Source organism: Scatophagus argus, chromosome 7, assembly GCF_020382885.2.
Source record: "Scatophagus argus isolate fScaArg1 chromosome 7, fScaArg1.pri, whole genome shotgun sequence".
NCBI lineage: Eukaryota > Metazoa > Chordata > Actinopteri > Scatophagidae > Scatophagus > Scatophagus argus.
In genome coordinates, this window is record NC_058499.1 from 6,550,255 (window position 1) to 6,564,958 (window position 14,704).

Below are 14,704 nucleotides of genomic sequence, written 5' to 3' on the forward strand. Positions count from 1 at the left end.
ACGCTGCGATATAAGTGGGTAATGACAGGGCGTGAGACAAAGAAAGAGGGACAGTGAGGTGATCTAGAAGTACCAAGATCACCCAGCCACCCAGGTGGAAAGATGGGGGTTGATAACATGGCTGATGGCGGCTCATATTGAGACAGGGTCAATGGCTAAGTGATTGAAGCCGCAGGAGGAAATGCCATCACACAGATAAGAAAGCTAAATAATCAACTTGGGTGTTGAGATGCTGTTACAATTGTAAAGCTTTCTGCATGAACATAAAACAGTGTTGAGTTTGAGTTCTAATTATATCCACCTGCAAAAATTATGTCCCAATATGTGCCAATATGAGCTTTTGTTTTTCTATTATGTGCATACATGTGTGCCTCTGTGAATTAATTAAGCCTGTCTCACACAGATCGTTTTCCTGGCCACCGTGTATGCATAATATTTAGCCTCCATACTGTCTGTTAAAACCGAAGGCCATGTGGGTGGCCATCTCATTGATTGCTTGAACTGGCTGCTCCCTGACCACCCCTTGTATGAAACTTGATAGCATGAGCCCTGCTGCAATAACAGAGCACCACAGAGGCCCAACACAATGACCTGCCAGTCAAACCAGACATTATTCCTGCTGGTAAAAGTGTCGCTCTTATGCTAGCACATAGAGGAAAATGCACTGATGTGTACATTTAATGGCACTTTGGCAACAGTGCTGGAAGACAACTTCTTATTTTAAAATACTAGCCTAATGCTTCCATCAGGCTCATCACAGAGATGGGGCAGACAGACAGAGAGGCCCACTTTTCATTAATTAACCATGTTTACAGCTTTAGATGTTGCGCTTGAGTCATCTTTCCTGGGATTCCTGTGGCCTTTATTCATCTCCATGAATTGCTCATTTTCTGTAACTGACTTAAAGACAAAGAGAAAGATAAACAGGCTATAGTTTAGCATGATAATCAGACAGAATTACCATAAGGTTTCACTCCATTCAGATCTGAACTGCTGAACAGATCGAAGATGTGGGCAGGCATTCAGAGGTCTGGGACCAAGCTACCTATAACATCCATTTCAGTTGAACTTGACCAGCCAGCTATAGCTTTACTGTTTGCGCAGGAAAGTAACAGATATGATTCAAGTCCATGAATTGTCTCTATAATACTGTTTAGTCCATGCACAGTTCTGACTGAAAGTTGTTGTTGTTTGCTTGTAGATATAGCTGCACAAATATGTAATGTTCCTTGCATTATGAACAATACAAAGTTGAACAGAACATGGACCAACAAAGTCCTTCACTATATAGACGAAAGGGACACACCTCTTTATTACTGAATTCAGGTGTGGTTCAGGTGTTTTCAGGGGTTGGGCTCGACCCCTCACTTCCAGCGAAGGGAAATCTTAATGCTTCAGCATACCAACACATTTTGGTCAATGCTATGCTTCCAACTTTGTGACAACAGTTTGTTGAAGGCCCTTTTCTATTCCAGCATGACTGTGCCCCAGTGCACAAAGCAAAGCTCCATAAAGACATGGTTGGATGAGTTTGGTGTCAAAGAACTTGACTGGCCCACAACTCAACCCCACTGAACACCTTTGGGGTGAACCGGAATAGAGATTGTGAGCCAGGCCTTTGTCTGAACTGTCTGTTAATGTCTATGTATTTAGAATGCAATGTCATTAAAGTTCCTTTGGTGTAATGTGCCGGTGTCCCAATGCTTTTATCCATATAGCGCAAAACCTCTTGGGTTACTTTATAACTGGGTTCATAGTGTTCATTGTGTGTTTTCTTGTAAATAAACCGATAAGTATTGACTTAAATTTTTACATAGTCAGACAAAACCATCAGCACCAACACAAAGTGCCTAATCCCAATTCATCAAGTTTCGTAATTATGACATCTGGGTAACATTTGAAAGTCAAAGGTTTGCATGATTTGGGGGAATTTGAAAGCATTAGTCACGATAATTCCATCAAATGGGTCACCCAGATGTTGGGGTGTTTTTGAATGTGTAACACAAACTGGCAACTCATGTCAACTGAAAACAGCAGCCTGTTCGCGCGGCGATAATCTCGTCAAGCCAGGCGAGGTTGAAGCTCACTGAAAGAGCTGCTTGGGCATTACGATACCAGCTGAAAATGTGATTAGATTGCTTCATCTGTGTGTCCCACTACAGGGAAGGTGCACGCAAAGTAATAGCCTTGTCATTAATGTTGGATTCCAGATAATGACGTCAATCCCATTTGAAGATGTTTGAAAACATTAATCGTTTTATAAAATGTGACTCTCATAATGAGACGACAAAATTATTACAACTCTCCTCTCACCAACCAGTTTAGCTCCTGTTAGGTCCTTTTCATGTGCTTTTGTTATTATAGTATGTAATCAACTAACTGTAGAAAGAAAGAAAGAGGGTCATTCAAAGTTAAATAATTTGACAAAATAAAAAAGCAAATTTCAGCGATAGATAACCATAAATTTTCAAGATACAAGGGACAGTTGGTCAAAGGGAAATTTGTTGACTGCTGCCTATATGACAGACAGTAGATAGCTTATGCATGAATAGGCACTGAATTGAGATTTATGACACTTATCTTCATCATTTTTGCATCATCACTGGCAGCTGTTGGGTCACATAACTATAATTTTTTTTTACCTATATAAAATGAGACACTTCAAAGTGCCAGATTGCTAGTGATTACATAAATTTACACACTCAGTCGAAATTAATGAAGCTCAAGAAAATCCTGAAAGTCTGCTTAACCTGCTCTTCACATGCCCTTGGTGAAGCATTCTTTAATACTTCCACCACAGGTTATTCAAAAATTTTAAATTTTTTGATTTTAAAGACTTTTATTTTATACAAATATTTATCTGTTCCAAATACTGATTGTTGGTCTCAGTGATTAAGAACAGTCAGTATTGGTATCAGCCCTGAAAAACACTTCACTGGTCACTCCCTAATGCTCTACTGTTGACCTTTAACTGGTGATAGATAGTTTCTTCCTAACCTGAAGCACAATCTAACTTCTGTTACTGTCTACACTTTTGTGCATTTAGTTTCCTGGTCAGTGTATGAATTCGCTTTCACTGAAAAACTTTGGCCTAAATTTGGTCTGTGGGCTCTTATAGTTTTCTGATTTAGAATTTGGAATTTGATGTACATTGCTATTTTTACCGTTTCAAAATTACTTCTAACAAAATCCTTGAAAGTAATCTGCCAGGAGAGTGTTTTGCCTGCTGCATGGCTGAGCACATACACTCATATTGAGGGCAGAAGACTAGTTGCGTAACGTATTAAAATTAAGTAAAACTCATGGGCACAAGAGCGGATGAAGAAGAGATCACGACACGTGTGTGTGTGTGTGTGTGTGTGTGTATGCATGCCTCTGTCCCTCCTGGCCGGCCTGGGTAGCTTTACTTTGGCAGTTGCCCTGAACGCCAAATACCCTCAAGGACTAATGTCCCCTCTGCCTTCCAAAACAAGCAGCCTGTGATTCACAGATGTCAGCTAACCCTGAACTTTCTAAGTATAGCTACTACCACCGCTGTATGCCACCATGACACTACTAACAGAGCCCCACCCCCTCAAACACACACACACACACATGCGCTGGCACAAGTGCACGCATGCACACACACACACAGAAGATAAGGTATTATCTTATCTCACAATTAATATTGAACTTAAACCACGCATTAGAAATACACACACATATGCAAAAACAGCCAGGTGTACAAATAAGCAGGGTTGAATTCAAGAACAAAAAATAACAGTAATTTGTGTGAGGAAATTTTTTATTTTCTGTCCGTGTCTTCATCGGAATGATTGCTGCTTGTCCCTTGAGTAAGACAGCAGCAGAAAAAAAAGGTGGATGGAGGAGAGAGGGAGAAATAGAAAGAGAGAGAGAGTCGGGGATAATGATACACACAGGGTATTTGGCTCTTCCTGGGTAAAAATAAATGAATAACTGCGATAGTAGGTCTTCAAAGGGCACTGGCCAAAAGTTTACAGAACACAGTGTCCACTCTGTCCTCTGTTTGCCCCCCGGGACTCAGGAGGTGGTATGTGTGTGTGTATTTTGTGATTGTGTATCTGTCCATGCCTGTGTATGTGCAGCCTTTGTGTAAATGTCTGCACAAACTGTGCGCGAGTGTGCGGTAGCTACGTGTGTATTTATATTCACACTGTGCAAGCGAGAGACAGATGATGCAAGCTCTTTGAAGAGTTTCCAAACAGCAGCCATAATTTTCTTTACCTGTAGTAAGCCCTGGATTTATTGTCTCACTTAGAAGCCTTAATAGCCTAATAAGCCGCAAGAAAAGTCAATTTACCAGCAAGTATCAGCAGGTACAGTCTGCGAGGAGCCAAATGATTCTGCATACCTATTGTAATCAGAACAGGTTAAAAAACACTTGTTCCTGGCCATATCCATGCTAATAATGAGCAGTATGTACATGTTGCTTTGGATGACGGCAGTACAAACAGGCAGGCGTCGTGTGATGCAATTGCTGTGTTCCCAGTAACAGAAAGTGATTAGTCTTTTTGAGCTTTGTAATATCTTTGGGCTGAGGTGTAAGATGGCGGGTAGAATCCCTCCCAGCCAAGATCTTCTGTCTCCATCATGTGGATATAGGAGGGTACTACAGCGCAGCTATGACAGCTTTAGACGAGCCATCTGTCATTGTTTTATTCCATTTCTCTAAGTCTCCAAGTCTAAATCTATATTCATTTTACAAATAAGGAAAACAGTGTCTTGCACAAGAAAACTTAGGTCTTGATTGTCAAGGAAGCATCGCTAAATGCATTTTCTCAGTAGAACACCTTCGTCAACCGATGCGTATGCCGTTGTGTTACCTGCATGTTTTACAGTGATAATGTGTCAAGAGCCCACTGTGGCATCTTAAAACTACTTTTGTGCTCCTGTCAAAAATCTGAAGAAATAAGACATTTTGCATTGAAATAAAATAGAATGATGCAAATCTGAAACCAGTAATGTTCAGATCCATATTAAAATTGCACATTTTCAGTCAATCCACCAATCAGGTTATCAGTAAACTGTCCAAGACTACCATCATGCATGTGTTTTTAAAGGCCTTATGTGTAAGATAATTATGAAGATGCTTACAGAATTTAGCCTGTTTTTAGAGTTCTGTGGAAGTTTTTATGTTGTGGTATATCAGCACAATGAAAGCTCTCACCATCCAGAAGAGGGTTCCTGTGGCGAAGTCTGCATATTGCTCTATGGTGGACAGGACACTGAAGATTAGACACACCAGGACCATAATGAATCTGCATGGAGGAAATAAAAGGTTTTCCCGTCAGTCATCACCACAAATCAATCATTGTTCCAGTCAATAAAAAATAGCAAAGTAGAAAACATTATTACTCTATATATTTATTGTTTGAAAAATCTGACCCTGTTTAGTATTAACTTTCTAATTGCTTTCTACCATCAATACATTCTGGAAAAAAAGGACCACACACTTTGTTCTTAAAACAAAAATAATTTAAAACATAAAGTCAAATATAAAATCCTAAAATATTTAGAAACTAAATCATTATGGAGGCAAAAAGATCTGAGATGCACACCAACTTACATTTGTAGCATTTCTTAGAAAATAACAGAAACAAGCTATTTAGTAGCCAGTTGTCCTACAAAGATTTTAAGGCACTTTGTCTCTGTTTTTCTTTTTGTCATCAGTCTGCTGACAGGATGTTTCCACGTCTCTAAGCAACAGAGAAACATTCCGACGAGACGGTCCATCTGTCAGTGTATATACATAGACTACAAATATAGCCTTGTGGGTTTGAACATCCACTACCGGGGGGGGTTTGAGGTGGATGGAGGTGGATGGGGTGGAGGATGAGAGGATGGGAAGAGAGAACAGTTTCCATTCCCTGCTCATCCCATTAGTTTTGTATCCAACTTATCACAAGCTTCATGTATGTAGTTGTTCCTGACTACAGACATACATACCAATCATATATTCTTCATTAAAACTTTAGAACATTGTTGAACTTGAGGTCTGTTTGTGTACTCCGGATACTTGGTGCTTTGTGACCAAAGGATCAAGGCAGTTACTGATGAGGTCAGTCCTCATTTAACAGTCTGATTGGATTCATGTATGGAGGGAATGATCATCCAGCCTTTTGCACATAGCACCATCTGAACTGATAATGTATACTTACGTGCAACTAGCCAATGTTGGTGCAAAAGCTTAAAGTGTGTCATTAGCCTGTGCTGGTGCTACTGTAGGCTGCCTAGCTTCATTAGTCACATGACCCTTGCCAGGCTCAAAACATCTGCTTTTTTCAAACATGAAGACTGGCTTGTAGTCATCATCTCATATTACTCAAAGCAGACACCAGCCTTAATTTTCAGTCCACAGTGCGGGCAGTGTGGAAAGTGTGTGTTCTCATGCTTTATATATACCTATGAACTCATCTTCAAGTGTGAACGTTCTTGTTGCCCACACTTTTAAGATAACATCGTCCCTGCTGTCTGTATTTGGCTGATGTTTCCTAAGCTTATATTGCCTTAGTTTCAGTTGACTGAGTCGAGGGTTCTCTGTGGCCCTATGCTGTACTTATTTTTGCGAGGCCGGACGGATCTGCAGTTAATAATACTCGCTAAAGCCCCAGCTGTTTTGTTTTAATCAGATCCCAGGGGTTTTGGCCTGGCTAAATAAGGTTGGCTAATGGTTGTGAATGACCCAGTCCTGTCTGCAGCAAACATCTCTCCTGTGGTGTCAGTGCAGAAAGTTTTAGGATATGACTATAGGAAAATGCTAAATCCCTTTGTCTAGCTACTATATCTTTACACACCCTGACTAAATTTTGTGAACCTTTTAGGCATCAGAGAAATTGAGAAATTCTCCTCTACCAGGAGAAATTGGTGCCAATCTTAAAGTCATGACAGCTTCAAGTATGAAATGTTTGCATGTTTAAGCTTTTATTGCTCACTGTGGAGATCATCATTAACTAACTCACAACACTGTGTGCTGTTCAATAAAGCACAGTGGGAAATTTTAACAGTGGTTTACCAAGAACAATAAATGAGTCCAAATTAGACCTGCCTGATCCTGATGATGAGCTTGGAACACACCTAATATAAACTGATAAAATAATAACAAATATATTTTGTAAACTCCATACTTTTAACAATATGTGGTCCACACTTTTCTGCAATCTTGTTGAATGTGCTTGGAATAATATTTTCATTATTTCTCTCTTAAAACCCACTGAAAATTGGAAGAAACTGTTTAGTGTCTAAACAGCCGTTTAGTGAATAATGACATTTATCAGACTCTATCTGGAGGGCCATGGGTATTACAGTGCACTGTTATCCCTCCAAAACAAAGGCCATGCTCTCATGCACTGATTACATGACTTTATCAGTGGTCTACATGAGTGTGGTATCACATTTTCGCTGATCACCTTCCAACAAAATGGAAACGGGTTTGAAGTTGACTTGACCTGCCCTCGTATTAACCTGCTACGTCTGTCTGATGCAGTCCTTCCCGAAAGGCTGGTAATACCACTGCCTCAAATGAGATTCCCAGATTGTAAGCGTGGCCTACACACTTATCTTCTCAGAGTATTTATTTATTTATTTTTGTGAAGTATCTATGACAGATCCAGGGATTTCGTGGAGAATTTTGTTATTATTTCTGCTTTCATACTACTGGCTCATTCCTCATTTGCGTGACCTTATCCTGTTCCTGTTTGATTTTACGTGGTGTCCTGCTATGTTGAATCATTTGCTTTTAGTGGAAATGTACACCCTACAGAGGGATGGGATGAATTGGCTCTCAGCCTAGATTATCAGTTGATATAAACACCAAAAATCCTGTTGTGCCATATGTCAAGGACACTACACCAAGGACATGTCTGGCATCCAAAGATGTGCGACTGATTTCAACGGAGGCTGGACCAGAAGACATACTTTCTTTACCTTCAGCATTGTGGAGCAAAGAGAAGACTAAATCAAAAAGACATCCTCACGACCTGACTATGGTCACCTTGGTTACAAATAAATGTACATGACACCATACTAACTCAGGCAATGATATCACCTGAGCTCACCCTGCTGTAGCTTCCTTATTGTACTCTTAGAACATTATGCTTCATAGTTTCTTATTTTTGTTTTGTTTTTTTCATTTTACTTGCTTTTGTGTTTTAAGCAGAATCCAGACACGTGTGTGTGTGTGTGTGTGTGTGTGTGTGGTGTTGAGCAATAATCCTCAGAGAGTAAAATCACTATCCCATCTGGCCAATGTGTCATAGTCCGTTTGGTAGGGAAATCCTCCTTTCGGAGTCTTACCCCCTGTCACCCCACTTTATCTTATGCTCAGTCTACCACCTGAGAGGACTGGATGATGTGACTGATGATGTGGGCATCTGGAGTCCAGGTGTGGTTCATATGCATGTGTGATTTAGTATTATTCTTCTCTTTTGTGAATACTCAAAAAAAAAAAAGAAAAGAAAAAGAACTGAGAGGTAACGTTATTGAGCGCATCAGTTATAATTCTTTCTTTCGTGTGGGACTATATACATTTTTCCATGATTTTGTATGTTATGTGAATAACAACAAACAACAGACATTTACATAACCTTTTCAGCATATGGCATTATGGAATTTAATCCAGCTTGTAGTACACAGCACCCATCATAATGCACCCACTGCTGTGGGTTTTGAAAGTGAGCTTGAACATGATGATGGTGCATGTAAACACTCACGGTATGTCATGTAAAAGCACTTAAAAGATGTGCTCCAAGGATTATTTCTGGTATGGTAAAAATGCACATAACTAACTCTTCTTATAATCCTGCAGGGTCAGGAAAGACCAAGCAAAGCTCCTCCTGAGCCTCTGAAAATTCAGAAAGGATAAAGGACTAAGAAGATGGAGAGTGTAGTTTTTTTAAGACGTAAACACAGCTTTTAACTATGACAATGACTATGACAATAAAGAATCTTATCAACAACAGCCACTAAAGTAAACTGTAAAGTCCATTGTGTCTTTTAACAGCTTGTTTAAAGCACAGACCCACTCAGTTTCCCAGGTAGCCTTGCATCAATGGATTTTCTCATTGGTGTTTCTTTGAGCATATTTTTTCAAACCTTTAAATGTCCATAATCTAAGCTGGGTACTCTTGTGATGATAGCAGTGATTGAACACAATTTAACCAAGACAGAACTAAATTACATTTGCAGTGAGTCACACTGGAATAAATCTGTTTTTCTCGGCTGTCCTTTTGAGCCTGTCACCTGCCTGTCAGGTTTGTATGAAGAGTTGTTTGTTAAAAACAACTTTTACCTGAAAAATATTATTTGGTGTATAATTTATCTAATAATGCAATGCCTATACTTTTAGCATTTAACACTGCTCGATTTACAGCTGACACTACTGCTATTGCTGCTCATATAACGTTTTAGCCTAACCGCTGGTCCATCTGACACCAAAGGCCTCCACCTGGAGGCACTGAGTCAAATCCAGGTATTAATTTTGCACAAACAGTCTGCATAGCCGTGACAGGCTTAACTCCAGTAATGTTTAGGCATTTTCTAATCTGAGACCATTTCATGTACATGACATGAAAAAAAAGAGTTCGTGACTTTAAGAAGTCCAAACTTCGTCTTAAGCGAACACAAATTATCCTGTCCATCACTGCTATGAACTGTGATGAGAGACAGAGCTTCCCTCCACCAGCCCTCTTTACTGACCCTCCCTCCCCATCCCATCCATAGAAGAGCTTAGGGTGGATTACACCACATCAGCCAAGGGTCACAAACATGGATATTCCATTCTGGCTTAGCCATCATCTTGTCCACCAAATACTTGGAAAATAGATGTAAATCTCCTTACAGGTTGGAGGGCAAGATGAATGAAGAGAGGAATAGTAGCAGCAGTGTCATTCATAACCAGTAACTTCACAAGTATATGTTAGATTCAGCAAGAGCAACCTGCAAAGCCAAAGGCTTTGTAAGTATTTAAACGCACAGTATGTAGCTTCTGCCACTAGGGGTCTCGCAAGATAGATAGATAGATGACTTTATTCATCCCCGAGGGGAAATTAGGTATTAACAAAATTCAATATTAACAAAACAAAAAAAATACACAAAGCGTGGCATCATGGCAGTTGTCGTCTTCACTGTTAAACGACCGCCACTGGCAATGAAAAGCTATTTGACGTGACTCGGGCAGAAACATTCATAGACAAAGTAATATTTTGAAGTTTTATTGACATTATGTTCAGTCAGGATTGCAGCCTTCCTTCTTCACTCTTTGACTCTCTCCTGGAAGTTATAGCAAAAGGTGGACCATTCTCAGGCATTTGGGAATAACAAGGCTATAGTCATTTTTAGACCACTCAAAAGCAAAATGCTTCATATATTTTTAAGGTACCATTACAATCTGCAAAATAGCATAATAAGATTATCTGTACCAACTTCAAAACAGCACTGGGAAGGCCGAGACTACGAGATGTGGTGCTGAGGTTGCATCGCTTGAGGGTGAAGTTCAGGAGGTTTAAAAATGAGGAGCAGGTGGGTGACCGGGAAAATTACAGTAGAGTACAATCATATATTCAATTTTTAAGTTTTGACAGAAGATTAAACGCATGAAAAATACCTACACACAATGCGTATTAAAGATGAAGTGAAAACAGTAAAATGTAATAACTTCAGGTTGTTAGCAAGTCCTTCAATTTGCTATTGTATTGGGTGCCACTTTTTCAACTGTTGCAACATGTTGAATACATTTTCTTCATCTAAGAGGAAAATAGCATTGCACAATATTTCCCGTCACGTATATTTCCGGCTGCTGAGAAATGGAAGTGACCCATACAGTTCACTTTATTCAGTCAGTAATCTCTTGTAAGCAGATATCCAACAGGAGGTTTCCTTTTTGCCCTTTCCACTATAGCCATTTCAATAATCTGTTCAGATATAAAAACACAGGACAGAACCAAGTATTCCAGACAACATCTGGCCTGTTGCATTTTCACGAGGATAAACAGGTGCAGTGCTTCTTCCACAGAACACTGTATAATAATGTTATAGTGGGAAAAAAAAAAGACCTTTACCAGATAATCACATTTTGATTTCAAACACTGTGAATAAAAAGAAGGGCTGGCTTTAATGGTCAGTGAACTGATGTCTTCTTTCCTTCTTCTGTCTCAGCTCACTTTTTATTTTTTCCTGGGATGACTTTGTGTGCTGACTTCTGCATCGTGACACGCTATAAGAAACTGAACTGCCACATTTGGTGGATAAGAGGTATGGTTGTAATCTGCTTGCAGTATGAGAAGGGCATTTGGGAATCATGAGGACATACGTGCTCATTCCCTTTGGTTATGTAAAAGACTCAGAGGGAGTGGCCCAAACGTGAAGGGGATCATTGCCACAGGTCGTCTGTGTGCTGCTGAGTCTGCATGCCATTGCATAAGACTCTTTTCGGGCACACTTTTCATATGCTGTCCTGAGTCCAAGGGATTTCTACCCACTCTCACTAACTCTGCTGTCATTAGCGTGGCGTGTGTGTCCATGTTTGTGTTTCTGTCAGTCTACTCTGGGGTTGGACAAATGCTGCATTTAAGACATTATACAATATATTATATGGTCTTTTTGTTAAAGTTCACTGAGACATACAGAATGTACTCTGACGACAAAGTCTGTAACAAAAACTGTGCTTAAATTGAATTAAACTATTTTTTTTTTATTAGTTTTATTCAATTTGTTTTCAAAATAATGTACAAAACAGAAAAAAATAATTAATAAAGGCTAAATATTTGCTCAATATATTCTCATGGTGCCAGAGTTGTAAATCCACGTGAAAGAAGTTCATCTCTTTCAAATGAACATAAAAAAAAATAAAACCCTCAGTGATTTGCACACTAGTGCAAATTTGTTTCTTATGATTATTGAATATTAGTACAAAATTTCAGCAAATAGCAACAAATCAAATGGGTCAAATCCATCAACTGTTACAGAAAGGGCTGTGTGTGTGTGTGTGTCATCCTAATGTAGAGCAGGCCTATTAGAGCACACCAATTATGGCTGTCATGAGTGCTGCATGCTACCCTTTGTGCCTCCCTTCTCCCCTGCCAATCTCTAAAGAGGCCAGGAGAATAGATGGCCACCAGCGATAGCCATCGACAAGTAAGAGTTACTTAAAGGAGTGTCAGCGGGGATCAGTCAGAAGGGTTTAATATTAAATGAAGGACAGGCTCGGGTTCTCTCTCCTCTGTGAGGGGAGAACATTAGAGCCTCAATTACTGCTGGGGACGAATTAACAGCAATGCAGGGCACACAAAACACTTATACATTCAGCACAGCCAAGAATCTCAGCAGTGTTTCCACTGAGCTTTGCCTGACAACGGTAACATCTCAATAAGACAGGCTAATTTTATTTCTCTTCAAGCACAGTTTCATCCAGACATTGGGGGGAAGTGGCAGACATACCTGAGGTTTTTTATGACTTAACATTAGGCCTAGACTGCATTTAAGTGATAAGATAAAGCACTGCCGAGGGCTGCAAATATGTTTGAATAATGAATGATTTGGGAGGAACAGAATCTTTCAGAAAGCTTTCAGATTTTTGCCAGAAGTTGCACAGAAGCCCAAACACTTCTGGGTGTTCCTGGTCACAGTTGCCTCCCCGCTGAGTTAGGCCCACAAAAGTGATATGATGTGTTATACGTTAAGAACATGTGGGCAGAAAAACTGATGATAATCATGTGCTTCATATATGCTCAAAACAACCGCTCCCATCATTATTGTATTTCTCAGATAAGATTATTAGCTTTTACATCCTGACTTTGTGAAATTCTTAAACGAATTCTTAAAGTCTAAACTTTGCAGGTGTTTGAGAAAAACAAACTGTTTTGGTGTTAAACATAAGAAACCACAATGGATGTGTTTCTCTATTTAAATAAAAAATGCAAATGAAAACAGGATGTAAAAGGAACTTGTGCTCTTGTAAACGGTCATGCACATGCAAACCTTACTGGCAAAAATGATCACACAAATGATCTTTATGAACCTACACTATGGGTTGGACATAACTTTTTATACGATAATATATAGACAAATGATGTGGAAAAAAAACAAGTGGATTAGCGTGATGTTATTTACATGCCAGAATCGTCCACATATGTATGTGTTTTGTAGTTTTATTCTCAAAGTTTGTACATCAAAAGGATTTTATCAATTGTCTTATGACCAATGAAAGTCATTCGACTAAATGGGTTGGAGTCCTTTGGTCCTCAGGACTCAAATATGATTCATTTTTTTAACCACACCGTGTTCTCGCTCACCTGACCTGGACCCAGGTCTGCTTAGAGACACATGGTATATGGCAGGTGCCTTTCAGCCAATTAATGATCCAGATCCGGATGTGCGTGTAACTATAGCAGCAGCAGCAACTAATCCGCCTAAAACCCTTTCAAAATGAGTTGGTAACAAGTCAGATCAGGCTGCTGTATTAATGCGTTTCTACTGCACCCAAACTACAAATAACCATGAGGAAAATATGGTCCACGGAAGAAACAACACATCCTTGCTGTCATTACTAAGATATAATTCAACTGACTGTAAAACAGTTCAGAAGAGGCATTTCGATTGAACTTCTATTATTATCATTCATATTTTCATCTAATCTGGTCTAAATCCAAGGGCTCAGGGCTTACTATGATGTCTGGGCCTAAACTGTGGGACTCTTCAGAGATCATAGCAGATCCTTTAGTCACATGTTCGGGGGTATTCTTGGCCACAAAATTAATTTTGGTGAGTTTTATTTTCATTTCTGCAAGCTGTTGATAAGTTCACTCTTTGCAACACTAAGAAGCATTTTTCACTCATGAGTTATTGAATTTTGAAACCTACTGTGATACAATTAAATGTTTACACTTTGAATCTAATATACTAGACACAAATCCAGTAGAGAATTTAAAATATTTACTTTCCTTTTCAATATATTACTTAAATATTGAGAACGTGCTTTCCATGATTTAAGTTCCTCTGTTTTTACATTGTTTACAGTACATATTCTCAGGATATCTGAATGTGGGGTGAAAATTAGATATTTATACTAACAATAGCGTACACATTTTTTTTATGCAGTGCCGAAACACATTACCCGATACAAATTCTGCAGCAATTTCTTCTCCAGTCATTACACCAAGCTAAAACTCTCCTGTTTCATCACAGCCCAAGCATATGAACACCAATAAAGCAGCGAGACAGTGTTTCCAAGTGTCAGTTAAATATGACTGATGTAAGCTAAGTTTAAACTGTAGGTCAGCGTGCAGGTCAGGTTAGCAGCAGGAAGAAGGCAGCTCCAGGTGTCATGCATGATGTTGCTAATTTTGTTGACTGTAAGGAAGTGCAGAACAGAACGAGCTCATCTGTGCCAGAGGTGTGGCTGACCACATGACACTGACCTGCTTCTGTCTTAAAACAACTACAGACAGCCAGCAGGCCACACACACACACACACACACACACACACACCTCTTCTTTTGTTACTGGGAACCAGAACCTAATACTGGAAGGGCAAGCACTTGATGTAATTAACGAGAAAGGGACTGGAGCTAACAAAGGCACGTCCCACGGAACTGTGCGGCCGAATTCAGAAAGTCAGCTTGACTGTTTTTTGTTTTTTAATTTCAAAAGCTTTTAGTGCCGATATCAAGTTTTAACACGTTGAGTAATA

The 14,704-nt window shown here is 39.5% G+C and overlaps 1 protein-coding gene across 6 annotated transcripts in view; it reads right to left on the reverse strand.

Moving 5' to 3' along the window:
- The window catches only part of kcnq1.2 (potassium voltage-gated channel, KQT-like subfamily, member 1.2), a 161,650-nt gene that overhangs the window by 143,105 nt on the left and 3,841 nt on the right, over positions 1-14,704 (reverse strand). For all 6 annotated transcript variants that reach the window (XR_006843940.1, XM_046395368.1, XM_046395369.1 and 3 more), the window contains exon 3: positions 5,189-5,279. Coding sequence is in view for 5 of the 6 variants with exons in the window: in XM_046395368.1 (XP_046251324.1) it covers positions 5,189-5,279 (91 nt within the window). In the remaining variant the exon portion in view is untranslated. The remainder of the gene's footprint in view (positions 1-5,188; positions 5,280-14,704) is intronic.